This window comes from Centroberyx affinis, unplaced genomic scaffold (genome assembly GCF_046629955.1).
Source record: "Centroberyx affinis isolate AG114_WGS23_722 - 3 ecotype Tasmania unplaced genomic scaffold, CSIRO-AGI_Caff_v1 ptg003220l_1, whole genome shotgun sequence".
In the NCBI taxonomy this organism is placed as follows: domain Eukaryota; kingdom Metazoa; phylum Chordata; class Actinopteri; order Beryciformes; family Berycidae; genus Centroberyx; species Centroberyx affinis.
In genome coordinates, this window is record NW_027281255.1 from 164,811 (window position 1) to 178,576 (window position 13,766).

The 13,766-nt window shown below is 42.2% G+C and overlaps 1 protein-coding gene across 1 annotated transcript in view; it reads right to left on the reverse strand.

Annotated features, from left to right (window-relative positions):
- Positions 1-2,766: 2,766 nt before the first annotated feature.
- The window catches only part of nav3 (neuron navigator 3), a 120,121-nt gene continuing 109,121 nt past the window's right edge, over positions 2,767-13,766 (reverse strand). Inside the window, exons 25-31 of the mRNA XM_071538188.1 lie at positions 12,739-12,974; positions 11,647-11,801; positions 10,446-10,517; positions 8,835-9,031; positions 7,195-7,313; positions 5,952-6,155; positions 2,767-2,920 (exon numbers count right to left, since the gene is read on the reverse strand). Coding sequence (XP_071394289.1) covers positions 2,801-2,920; positions 5,952-6,155; positions 7,195-7,313; positions 8,835-9,031; positions 10,446-10,517; positions 11,647-11,801; positions 12,739-12,974 — 1,103 coding nt within the window. The 3' untranslated portion in view covers positions 2,767-2,800. The remainder of the gene's footprint in view (positions 2,921-5,951; positions 6,156-7,194; positions 7,314-8,834; positions 9,032-10,445; positions 10,518-11,646; positions 11,802-12,738; positions 12,975-13,766) is intronic.

Genomic DNA, 13,766 nt, shown 5'->3' on the forward strand with positions numbered 1-13,766 from the left:
TCTACTAAAACTAAGTTTTATGGCAGAATGTGGGAAAATTACTACTTTGATTGGAAGTTCCACTCTTATTTCCCCAACTGTAGGCCTATTATAAGCAGTTATTAAGGCCTGACTCTTTTCTATGTCATATCCAATAAGCAAAAATCTTCTCAAAATGGGAGTGGGGCAAAACCCTATCAAATGGAGCCCATGGTCTGATTCGTAACTGGAACCCATGGTTGAGACTCTCACAGAAAGTCAGTTTTCTCTACTTTCCTGTGATTCACCTATCTGAATTCTCCTGATATGGCAAACCCCACCCAACTGGCACTCCAAGCAGGTTAAAACAAACGCTAAAATAATAACTGCTATTTGACCCAGTTCTGTCATGAGTCACAGAGAGCGCCACCTGTTGTGCAGAGGCGTGACAACAGGCTGAGGAGGGCGGAGAGCCTAGAACAACTGAACATAAGTTTGCAACCTTGGTCAGCTCTGTGTGTGTGTGTGTATGTGTGTGTGTGTGAGTGCATGGTTGTGTGTATGTGCACGTTTGGCAGTAAATCAAACGGGAACATTGGCACTTGTCCATTTTTCTTCACAGTAGCGGTGTGGCTGGATGCGTTCTGGTTGTGCTTGTTGTTGGCATGCGGGGCAGCGAGCGGCTTGGCAGTGCCTGGCGCTGAGCAGGCGGAGGGCAGGACACCAGCACCACGGCCTCAACTGAGGACCGAGTTGAGGGCAGGAAGGATGCGTGTCTGGTGTGTGTGTGTGTGTGTGTGTATGTGTAATGATCATGTAATACTGTATTGATCCCTGTAGGGCAGAAGAGGCTTTGCAGTTGCGTCACAAATCTCCTAGCAACCACATCCGGGGACATCATGGAGGTCCGGTGGAAAACTGGCTGTGCGTAAATAATGACCATATATATATATATAACAACTGGTTCAGAAAAAGAGATACCCTGAAAAAGGAGGTGGTGTGGTAAACTGTCTTGTCTTTAGCCCTAGTCTCTCCTCCAAAACAGTAACTTGAGAAGAGCCAGTTCAGTTAACCTGAACTAACAGCTGGTTTTTGACTTTGTTTGTTAGCTAGCTAACTAGCCAGCAGGCTAATTTAGCAAAGCAACTAATGTTAATGTTAACATGCAACTATTAGCTAGCAGGGACTAGCAGTAATGTCTGCTTCAACTAGATGTGTTAGCTAGTAAGCAAATCTGTTTACAACAAGACAGTGATTAGCTGCTAGCTAACAAGCTGAGATTATCTAAACACAACATCTATCAGATATATCAGTTGTAAAATGATCAGTTCCGAGGCAAAAACAGCACAGAAATGAACCGTCTGATGGACAAGTTGTACGTTTAGAAACACAACCAGCTGTTCACAGAGCTGAGGACCTCCAATATGGCCGCCAGAGGGTGCATTACGTCACCTGAAAGCCTTCTATTCTCTTGCCCCCTCTGGTCAGAAGTCAGAGGTCAGAGGTCAGAGGTCAGAGCAGACGCTGGGGCTTGAACCCCGGCCCTCTGGTTACAGGACAGCCTCCTTACTCACTGCTCCACTCTGCTGCCCGTGTGTAAGTGCATTTCTATGAGTGTGTGTGTGTGTGTGTGTGTGAGAAGCACCTCTGTAAACAAGGAAAAAACAAACAACAGAATCTGCCCTCACTGTAAACATCTGAAGATAATATAGAACTGTGATTGAAAAAACTAAAAATCCAGTTTCATCACTTCAAACTCTTCACTCTCTCTCTCTGTGTGTGTCTGACATGTTGGGGGCCGGCGCTCCAGGTGAAGATGATGGAGGGGTCTGAGCCTCAAAACACAAGACTCGCCCCTCGGAAGTCAACTCCGGAGGAAATACTGTCCCACAACTGACACCTCCTGCCTAACACATATATGAAGAGTTCTATTGGAAAATGATATACATCCATTTTGAAAAGAAAATCATTAGTTTAGGCTCACCGTTTGATAAAATATAGGGAATCTGATCTGTAAGTGTTTATAATTTTGTTCACCGAGGATTTAAATTGGCTAATGCCCTTTAAAACGTACAATAATCTTTAATCGTTTTAATCTTGTGCTATCCATCATTTTGTAAGAGTAGATTTTATTATTTTCCAAATGGTGGATATGCCATTTCTGATACTAAAACTCTTCATATATCATATATCTTATCATATATCTTTGTATTGTTAGGGTGTCTGGTAGCAAACGAGGTTCCGAAGTTCCAAGGTTCCGAAGTTCCAAGGTTCCGAAGTTCCAAGGTTCCGAAGTTCCAAGGTTCCGAAGTTCCAAGGTTCCGAAGTTCCAAGGTTCCGAAGTTCCAAGGTTCCGAAGTTCCAAGGTTCCGAAGTTCCAAGGTTCCGAAGTTCCAAGGTTCCGAAGTTCCGAGGATCCAGGTTTCCAAGGTTCCAGAGTTCCAAGGTCCCAGGATTCCAAGGTTTCAGGGTTCCAGGGTTCCAAGGTTCCAGGGTTCCAAGGTTCCAAGGTTCCAAGGTTCCAGGGTTCCAAGGTTCCAAGGTTCCAGGGTTCCAAGGTTCCAGGGTTCCAAGGTTCCAGGATTCCAGGATTCCAGGGTTCCAAGGTTCCAAGGTTCCAAGGTTCCAGGGTTCCAGGGTTCCAAGGTTCCAAGGTTCCAAGGTTCCAGGGTTCCAGGGTTCCAAGGTTCCAAGGTTCCAAGGTTCCAGGGTTCCAAGGTTCCAAGGTTCCAAGGTCCCAGGATTCCAGGGTTCCAGGGTTCCAAGGTTCCAAGGTTCCAAGGTTCCAGGGTTCTAGGGTTCCAGGGTTCCAAGGTCCCAGGGTCTCCGGTGTCTCCTGGTCTCATAGCGCCGACTCCAGCGAGGAGTCCAGCTGGTCGTCATGGTGACTGGTGCTGTCGCTGTCGCAGCTCTGTGTGCTGGAGTAGTTGGCCGCCTCCTGCAGCCGCAGCAGCATGTTCATCTGCAAAGAACACACACACACACACACACACACACACACACACACACACACACACACACACACACACACACACACACACACACAAACCTTAATAACAGAGACTCTATAGGTGGAAAACAGAAGGTACATAAAACAGCTTGGAAACAGCTTGGAAACAGCTTGGAAACAGCAGATAATGCATGCACAGTGATGGGGCAGATCACACTTACAGTTCTTTTTTTTTTTTGGTCTGAACCAGAGTGGAAAAGTTGACTTTGTGACAGTTTTGTATTTGGTTCATTTAGGTTCATAAGATGTAAATAAAAGTCGCATGGAGCTTGTTTATTGGTCAGTTTTGGCGACCTGTCATCATCACACAAGGTCAAGACAAATCTGATTCCAGTCTCTTTAACTTTAGCTAAACATGACGGACTTGTCTGTCTCTTCTTCTCTGGTGTTCATACCCGTTAAGAACACATGAAGAAAAAGCTGAAATGAGCATTAGTCCTTTTTTTTTTACAGTCTATGGTCCAGACTTCATTTTGTTCTGCTCGGCTTTCCAAGCATGAGTAACCGCTGGCTATTATCTGTCAACAACCATCTCCTTATACCCATAATCCCTTGCGTTTTGGGTTTTGCGTTTCCTGCAGTTGGTTCGATTACATTCTCACACCTAACAAACCGCAACACCATTCTCTTGTTAGAGGACTGACTCATTTTCAGCCAGTCTTTGGTGTCTACTGTCCTTTAAAAAAACAAAACAAACACATTGCAAAGTCCACTGACCCTCACAAACTTTGTTTTTTTATATACTACATGTGATAAAAAGCATTTTGAATACCTGGAATCACTCAGTAAATCACTTTCTCCACCCGCAATAAAACTGCAGCAGAACTCTTCTCATCCCTGCAATGGAGCTAATGGTCTAAATAATGCACAAGTGCTGCAGCTGGCACATTGCTTTAAAGTGTTCCTAAAATGAGCTTTGGCACACCTATGAGGCTCTAACTGGTCACGCCTGGACGCACACACACACACACACACACACACACACACACTGGAAGATTAACTCTGGGAGGAGAGAGAGAGAGAGAGAGAGAGAGAGAGAGAATTCATTTCCATTCTCTGGGATATTGCAGCCCAAGAGGAATTAAAGGGTAGTCATCCAAAAAACGAGTGGCTTAGATTTAGCAAGCGTGTGTGTGTGTGTGTGTGTGTGTGTGTATGTGGTAGGAGTCTACTACCACTAGCTACTGTACTAGCTTTCTTTATCCGTTCTTCACTTTGCGAAAACACAAGGTTACACTCGTCTTCCCAGGTTTCTATGGAAACGGGCAACAACCTTGGATGTGCCGAGTGACTTTGCTGTGAATCGGCATCATGTTTGTGGTGTTTAGGTTTGATTTAACGACGATCTGGAAACATTCGGTTTGGATGGGAGTGTGTTTACCTTCCTAGCGTGTTATTTTCTGTTTCTGTTTCTTTTCTCTGTGTGTATAATTCTGCATGAGCGCACACGCTAACACACACACACACACACACACACTCATCATCACGCTCCCTACTGTTTCATTTCCTGCATTAGGGACATTTTAATTTACTTTTATTTCCCTGGTCATTTTGTGGATCTTTTTCTCTATTTGTTTTCCTCCATGTTGTGTCTGTGCTTGTCATCTCGATCTGTTGTCGCTGTTGCTTTCTTTCTTTTGTTTGTGTTGATGTGAAATGCTTTTAGAATCTCACCTACACAAATTAGCATGTCTTCTGCCTGCGTTTTTTTAATCCTTGCATTTTATTAGGGTATTTTTTTTATCACTTATCGCCTCTATGTATTATCGCTGTACAAATAAACTAAATGATTGATTCACAAAGTGGGGCTGCAACAAAGAAGAGTGTCCCATCCACCTTAGATTCACCCTGTTCGCCCAAATCAAAACCACTTTCTGAAAATGTACTCTTGTGTGTTCTTGTATCCTCCTTGATGCGTTTATCTAATGGCCAAAGTCTGATTCCAAAACAAAAGAACGCAAAGACGGAGGACAGATAAAGTTTACTTGGCAACTGATGCAAGAGATGGAGACTTGACTGATAAGAAAGAATGGAAAGCCCCAAGATTCACTGCGAAAAAACCACATCCAAACAGCGCTACATTCAAGAGTAAGAGGATTTAGGTTTTCGGTTTTAAGTTCATATTTTCAAAACAATTACCTCTTGCTGCCATTTGAAGCTTGTAACAACGCATTATGTAATAACACCGCATTATGTAATAACTCGACAAAATGTAATACATTTTCACTTCATTATGTAATAACACCCGCATTTTGTAATAATCTGCCGCATTTTGTAATACACAGCCTGAATCGGGGTGATGTGGTCCGACCTTTTGGTCCCTGTAAGGACTCTAGCAGCTGCATTTTGAATAAGCTGAAGGTTTTTGATGGTCTGCTAGAAATAAAAGCGTGAATGAGTTTTTCCAGGTCGGCTTTTGACATGAAGTCCCTGAGTTTGGCTGTATTTGTAAGATGATAAAAAGCTGATCTTGTTACTGCTTTTATGTGGCTATTTAGACTAAGATCAGAGTCAACTATAATGCCGGTCTAATTTAATATTTGGGAAGTTAGTTAATTTAGCTTAAATGTTAAAAATATAACATGTGTACAGATGAAGACATCCATTTTGGATGGATAATGCACTGTATTATTACATTTTCATCATAAAAAAAGTGCAACTCCCAAATTTTGTAATAACCACCGCAATATGTAATAATTTATTACAAAATGCAGGGAAATTTATTACAAAATGCAGGGAAATTTATTACATATTGCGTTCAAGCTGTGTATTACAAAATGCGGGTGTTATTACATAATGAAGTGAAAATGTATTACATTTTGTCGAGTTATTACATAATGCGTTGTTACAAAGCTGCCTAAACAACTAAACTAAACAAAAGTGAACTAACCTGAACTATACTACACTAAACTCCCCAGTGTTGTATAGTTCAGGTTAGTTCATTTTATTCTTTAACGGCATAACGACTTGTATCGTTCCTCACCAGCGGGTCTCCCTCCGTGTCGCTCTGGGACACTTGTTTGGACGAGGCTCCCTCCTTGGACGAGCTGTACCCGTCGTACCCCACGTCCTCGGGCCGCAGCTGCAGCAGCGACTGGCCGTCCTGCTGCAGCGAGGCGGCGCTCCACGGGTACGTGTCGTTCACCCACTTGGACGGGTCCTCCCACGCCGCACGCTTGCCGTACAGCTGTGGGCGAGGACACACAGGAGAGAGGAGGTGTGGGTGGGGGGGGGGGGAGCTGACTTTGGTAAAACACACACCGACATGAGGAACCTATAGGAGTGAGGTTTTGTGTTTTCTTTTTGTTCATTTCACTGTTTTTTTTTGTTTATTTTCACTTTTGTTTTTTTTATTTTTCAGTAATTAAAAAATGCAGAAAATTGGGGAGGCTAGAAGATGAGATGCTAAAGCTTATGACAAGTTTAGTTTGAATAAAATTAATATTTTTTCTCCAGCATGGAACATGGAATAACACCCTGATGAAAGCACAGGTCAATTCATATATGTATTACATATTTCTTATCTTAACTTTCAAACCTACATGATAGCCTGGACTTTTTTTTTTTTAAGCCACAAGGACACATTTGTGGTCATAATATTTCCTTTCTGTCTCTATGGAACATGATTTGTTAGAATAGAATAGAATAAAATAGAATGATCTTTATTGTCATTATACTCAGGTACAATGAAATTTCGCCTGGCTTCTCTCGGTGTTGTTAAAATAAAACAAATAAAAGCAGCAATAAAAGCAGTAACAGCAGCATAATGATACGAAAGACTTGTGCAATACAACTTAAAAATAAAAGGCACTAGTTAAATTTACACATTTACAAATTTACAAAGGTTGAATGTTATGAATATTAATAAATAGATGTTAAATCCTTGTGTTTATAAATTAAACACAGTCTTTGATGTGTGTGTGTGTGTGTGTGTGTGTGTGTGTGTGTGTCACAGTCCTTGATGTGTGTGTGTGTGTGTATGTGATGTGTGTGTGTTAGTCAGGGATTCTGCACAGCATTTAGGAGTTTGTTAGAAACACATTTCCTCCCAAGAAGAAATGACAGCTTCATGTTTCTTTGGAAACTGCAACAGTCAATATTGTGATTTTAATCATTTTTCTATTTAACTGTGCAGCCATAGTGGTAGTGATTCAATTGTTGCTGATTATCTTGTTTTATTCTGCAGTCACACTTCCCGGTCAGTGACCTCTGACCCCTGCACCCACCTGCAGCCCCTCCCTGACGGCCTCCAGCAGGTAGGGCACCAGCGAGTAGTTCCACAGGTCGGTGAACCAAACCCTGGAGCCTTCAGTGTCCATGGGACAGGACAGGAAGAGACGGGGGCCTGCGGGGACAAAAGAGACCAGGTCATGATCATCGTTTGGTGGACGGAGGAAGGAAAGACAGAAGAATCCAGTAGAAGCACAGAACACGTTCCAACATGAAGGAGGACTTCTCAATGAAATTCAAGGTTTGTTTGGTGAAAGTCAAAGATTCAAAAATTGTCATATTGCATCTTTGTATTCAGGAACAATGAAACATCGTTCAAATACGTTGTGTGTGCATGTGTGAGGATATGGTGCACACTTTCCTCCATCCACCCTTCTCCCTTTCTTTCTTCCCTGCTTACTGCCTTCCCTCCTTCCTTCTGTTTCCTGCTTCCTTCCTTTCTATCCTTCCTTCTTACCTTCCTTCCTTTCCTCCCTCTACCCCTTCCTTTCTGCATTTCCTCTGTTCTTCCTTTCCTCCTTCCTTCTCTGCTTCAATCATTCCCCCCCTTTTCCCCTCTTTCCTTCCCTTGCTCCCTCCATTCTCGCTCTCCTTTCTTCCCTCCTTCCCTCCTTTCTTCCCTCTTTCCTCCCTTCTTCCATCCATCCTCCCCCTCCTTCCCTCCCTCCAGGATAGTCTAAATGCATGCATGCCTGTGAACATATGAATGACTCATAAGCGTTAGGGTTAGACCGATATGGGCTGATAGCAATATTTTGTCATTTTTGGATTGAAGCTACTGATAGCCGATATTCCGTACATGTAATTTTGATCTTTTTCATGCCAATTTTTTTTTTAAAATCACATGGATTCAGTGTTTCTTCTTGTCAGGGTGGAAAAGCCTCTGAAACAGCATTCAGAGCATCATGGGACACTAAAACTCTCCACTGAAACCCAGACTGATGAAAGTCTTTTAGTGTTATCAGCTCCTTAAGGCAGAGTGAGGAAGGATTCACTGCAGGTTTCACAGACTGACACTGCTGAAATCACATCCTCATCTCCATCATATCAGCAGCAAGGTTATTATCGTTAACGAAAACTAACAAAATAACGAAAACTAGGCGTGAAAAAACATTTTCGTTAACTGAAATAAAAATAAAAATGAGGCTTTACAAAAAAACGATAACTAACTGAAACTGTATTGTGTGTTTACAAAACTAGCTAAAATAAACTAAAATTATAGAGAAAATGTCTTTAGTTTTCATCTTTAGTTTATTTCATACATAAGCCTAGTATTTTGAATTTTTGAATCTTGCTCCTGACAAATACCCCATATTACAAAAAAAGACTAAAACTAACACTGAAACTAATAAAAACTAAACTAAAACTAAGCATTTTCAAAAAATAAAAACTAAACTAAACTAGCAAACCCACTTTAAAAACGAATTAAAACTAAACTGAAATTGAAAAATAAAAACTAATGAAAAATGCAAAACTATAATAACCTTGATCAGCAGTGAACAAAATTCATTGGCCAATATCTGATTTTTCTTGAAAGGCAAATATTAGCAAACCGTTATATTGGTCTAACCCCAGTGTGTGTGTGTGTGTGTGTGTGTGTGTGTGAGAGTGTGTGTGTGCGGAGCCGAGCCCTGACCGATGGTGACGTCGGAGGAGCTGTGGGCCTCCAGGAAGCCGTTGAGGTGCTGCCAGGTCTTGGGGATCCAGTCGATGATCTTGATGAGGTCGTTGCTGCGCATGTTCTTATCGATCTCCGTCTCGATCAGCTTCCGCCGCAGGAAACGGCCCAGGAAGCCTTTGACCGGCTCGGTGTGGTTGGCGCACAGCACCCACCTGCAGCAGGGAGGAGGGACAGCGGGGGTGTTTCTCTCTCTCTCGGTTGGGTAACACACACTATCAACAACCAGTGTCACATCTGAGGTGTTTTTCTATTCTATTCCTTCATGGGAAGTCTGTGTTTTTTAATATGTCATTGTTATTTTGAACAAGAGAAAAGCAGAGGAGCTCGTTAAAGCAATATTCCACTTAGTTTGGGTCTTGACCACCATGAAAACCAGAATATAATCTACTCACCAAGATCGGATGTGTTTCCAATTTTTACTTTCTATTCATTTGAATGAGGCCACGAAAACAGCCTGGAAACTTCAACAACAGATCTCACTACTGTGATTTTCAGCTGACTGTGGATCCAACGTTTTAGAACATAATTTTGCCAAATAGCATTTTTATTGATAGACGGACTAAGAGAAAGTGGTTAGTTTGTTTACGCTGCTACAAAGATGATTTTGAATCAATGGGATCAATGCACAATGGCACATGCACTAGTAAGAATCTAATTGGTCCAACGTCTGAGAACATAGAGGAGGGATACCATTTAGGAGAGATAGTTCCTGTTTGGGAGACCGGATCTACTTTTATCTTTAAATACTAATTTTAGTGTAAACAAAGTATAGAAATGCAAAATGACGACGGACCCAGGACTTTGTTGTCTTAAAAGCAGGATCTGTTGTTGAATCTGCTCACAAACTTGTTAAATGTCAGTTTTCAGGATATTTTCTCATTCAAATTGGAATAAAAAATGCTACAAACTCGTCCAGCTGCATCTGATCTTGGTGAGTAGTTTATATTCTGGTTTTCATGGAGGTCAAGTGCCGAATAACCCCCATGTTAAAACTAAGTGGAATATTCCTTTAAGTATGTATGTCGCTCCTCACACCAAAAGAAGCTCATATTAGATGCTGTGTGTCATGTACTGTCCCTCATTACGAAGGTTTTGGGACTTATTCTCCTTTTACAATAGATTCATATTAAATTCACGTCAGGAAAGAAAATTAATTTCAAATTCCTCGCCTGGCTCATGGTAAGTTTTCCCTGACGTCCGCCTATTTGCCGAATCATCAGCCAGTCAAACATGCCAGGCAGAAATTACCCTCACTGAGAGCGTGTTATGATCCATTCATGTTCATTTAACAAAGCTAATTACCCAAGTGAAGTAATTATGAACGCTCTCTAGGGGGAAAAATGCTGCTAAATTTTAATCTGTGAGATGTGCGGCAACAATGAGGAACTGAAATCAAATATATTACATGAGAGGTGAGACGCTGCGAAGGAGAGAAAACTACAAGTGATCGTTTTCTACATGTTTTATAATCACTTCTTTACGATACAGCTACTGTATAAGTATACCAACAATATCAGGAATAAATGACAGATTTAATCAATAATACAATAATCAATAAAAACAAACCTGAAGTTGTGGTGTAGCTCAAGGTTCGGAGAGGAGGAAACTCCCTGGTTCATGGTTCCAATAACATACGGGCTGGATGGAGACAAAGACAGCAAGACGCAGGATTACTGACAAGTCAAAGCAGGGACGTTCCATTAACTGACTACACTTTACAGTAGTGGTTCTCAACGTAGGGTCTGGGGACCAACAGGGGTCCTTGAGGGGGTTCCAGGGGGTCCCCAGCAATTTGATGAATTGTTAAACTTCAGCATTATTTCATTTACAAGAAGTTAACACAATTAGAGAATGTAGAAGAATGACTGTTTTGATCATAGTTTCTCTGTTATCTCTCTACCTATAATACAGATAGTCATGGCGTTCTGGACAAAATCATATCTAACAATAAAAATATTCTCAGATTTGGGTCCGAGAGACAGAATCTCATCAAATGGGGGTCCATGGCTCTGATGTGGACTAAATTAGGGGTCCTTGATATGAAAAAGGTTGAGAATCACTGCTTTACAGTGTATAGAATAATGTAGACAGAATTATTTGTTTTTGGTGTATACTGGCAAATGCATGCTAACCGCAATGTAAAATTTAGTATCTGGATAATCCCTTGAGAGACGGGTCAAAGGGACCAGACACACAAAAACAAAATATTAATTAATCCATTCATTCATTCACATATTAATTAATTGTACTTAGCTGGATGGAAAAGCATGAAATAAGTTCTGAGCATTGTGGAGACATGGAAATAGTTCCTGAGGCTAAAATGTCTCCCTTTTCTCAACAACTTCTGTCGACGGACCCTTGAGCAAGGCACTTAACTCATAACTGCTTTAAAATAAAAGAATGCATTCTTCATCAACGTTCCCTTTATAAATACATTTTAAAGTGGGAATCTGCAAGATCCTCGTGTTTTAAATTTAGTCTCCATCTTTGTTGCTCAGCCTCATTGCTGTGTTGATTCTGCACTGCACTTCCCACAGATCACCTGTCAATCAAACAGTGTGGGTGGAGCTTGGATTTTCTTTTTGATGCAGTTTGAGTTTCTCTCTTCTTTGTCTGTTCAGCCATGGTGGCTATCACTGCTCATGCTAACTACCCAGTTCTTCTTCTTCTGTTTATTCCAAACAAACCGGAAACATAAAACACATTTTTTCCCGGGAAAGAGCAACCAGAACTAGGCTGGCTCACTAAGAGTCTGCGTCTGACTCACCATTTGTGGTACTTGCAGTTGAGGAAGCCGTTGAAAATGTCGCTGAGGGAGCCGATGTGGTGCAGGTTGTCCAGGATGACGACGGTGGGAAGCTCCGTCTCCGTCTCCTCCGAGTTACACTGCTCCGCCAGGCTGGACAGGTACTGACGCAGGTCCTGGGCGAGGAAACGTACAGGGGTTTATGATTATGTAAAATACAGACGAGGAAGCAAAGAGTCTCGTGTTGAAAGTCCCAGTCAAAACACAAAGGTTAAATTAGGTGAAAATCTAAAGATCTAGAGCAGGCAGATGTGACACTCTCTTCATTAACTGCTCTTTCATTCCAAAGTAATGAAACAAATTCAAGATTAAATACAATTTCCGTATTTCCTCTAATATTGGCCCGGGCCTTTATTTACCTCAACTGCAGAGGGTACCAGGCCTTTATTGGAAGCAGGCTTATATTAGAGACAGGCCTTTATTTCTAATTCCTTCTGTTTGATAAGTATATTTGCTCATATTTTAGTACGAAGCCTCCTTGTTTTCTGATCTGCTTCTGTTGGGGTTCGTTAGGTAGCCGTTTTTTTGTTACTGCAACGCATTACCGATAATTACGGTAATCGACGACGGCACGCTCCAGAGACTTCCGCCAGGCACCAGGAGTTTATCGGGATCCACCGTTACTTTTACCTCCGACCAGCAGCTCTATAGCTCTGTCGGTCGGTCGGTCCACAAAAATCTCCCCACCCTTTGGCGGCCTATAGCCACACAGTGTGTGTACGTGGGCACTGCTATTGCAAATTCATGCTTGTTTCCTTTGTTTTTTTCCCCGGCCTGTATTTGGGGCCGGCCTTTATTTGTTTGTGTCGACCACGCCCCCGGCCATTATCGGAGACCCGGCTTTAAATTGACTACCGGCCACTATTAGAGGAAATACGGTAAAATTAAACAAATTATATCAACATTTTAATCACAGGGACTTCAAAATGATGTCTCGGACTGTATGTTCCTCCATACAGTGGCAGTGAATGGAGAGAGAGAAAAAAAACACAATTCTCCAAGTCTCCTCTACCGGAGCAACAGATCACAGAATCGACTTCCGGCTCCTCCCACCTTGCTGGATTTCTGGTCCACGTTGAAGCTGGCCACGTTGCGCTCGGTGACCTCGCGGCCCGTCTTGGACACGATGTACTCGGCCAGCTTGGCGGCCAGGAAGGACTTGCCGGTGCCGCTGGGTCCCGACAGGATGATGCGGCGGTGCTCCATCAGCAGGTTGAGGTACCGCTGGATGATCGGCTTCGGGATGAGAGTGTCAAACACCAGGCCGTCTATACTGTTCTCCTTCACACCTGGGAGGAGGAGGGAAGGGGGGAGGGAGGAGGGGAAGAAGTGCAGGAAGGGAGGGAGGAAAGAGGGAAGGGAAGGAGAGAGGGAGGGAGGGAAGGAGGAGGGGAGAGGGAAGAGAAAGGGAGGGAGGGAGGAGGGATGGATGGATACACAAAACACCTTAAGTTAAGATTTTCCTTAAAGTCCGAGTTAAGGTTTCCTTAAAATAAAATCGGTTGCACAAAACACCCTTAAATCTTCTCCTTAAGGTTTCCTTAAAATGTTCACTTAAGTATTTAAGGTTTTCTCCTTATCTTGGTCTTATACTTAAAGTTAGTTAAACCGTTGCACAAAAGACCTTAGCAACCAAAGTAAGGAAAAAAACTTAAGGTGCCTCTGACTGTATCTTAACTGCAACATGGCCGAGTTTATGGCGATATATGAAGAAGCTGACGTATTTTTTTTGGACCTCTTGGATGGACCTCTTCACCAGACTTCTTGAATTAATTTTCGTTGCAATTTCCTCCCACATTCGTTGTTTTCTGTTTGCTGTTATTTGTGGACCAAATTTACTTTTTAGTATGCGCTTTCTTTTATTGTATTCCTCCAGAAGTATAATCTTTTCCTCCTCTGACCAATTTGATTTTCTTGTCTTCTTTTCTTCTGCCATTTTTTTACTATCTATAGGCCAACTTTGTGAGACGATAACAGGTGAGGCGGTAACAGGTATCACAAGCGCAAGTGCAAGCAAACAAACGGTCTCCATGGAAACTGTAGAATTTTACCGCTGTAAAATCTCTTTCAATGCAGTAAAT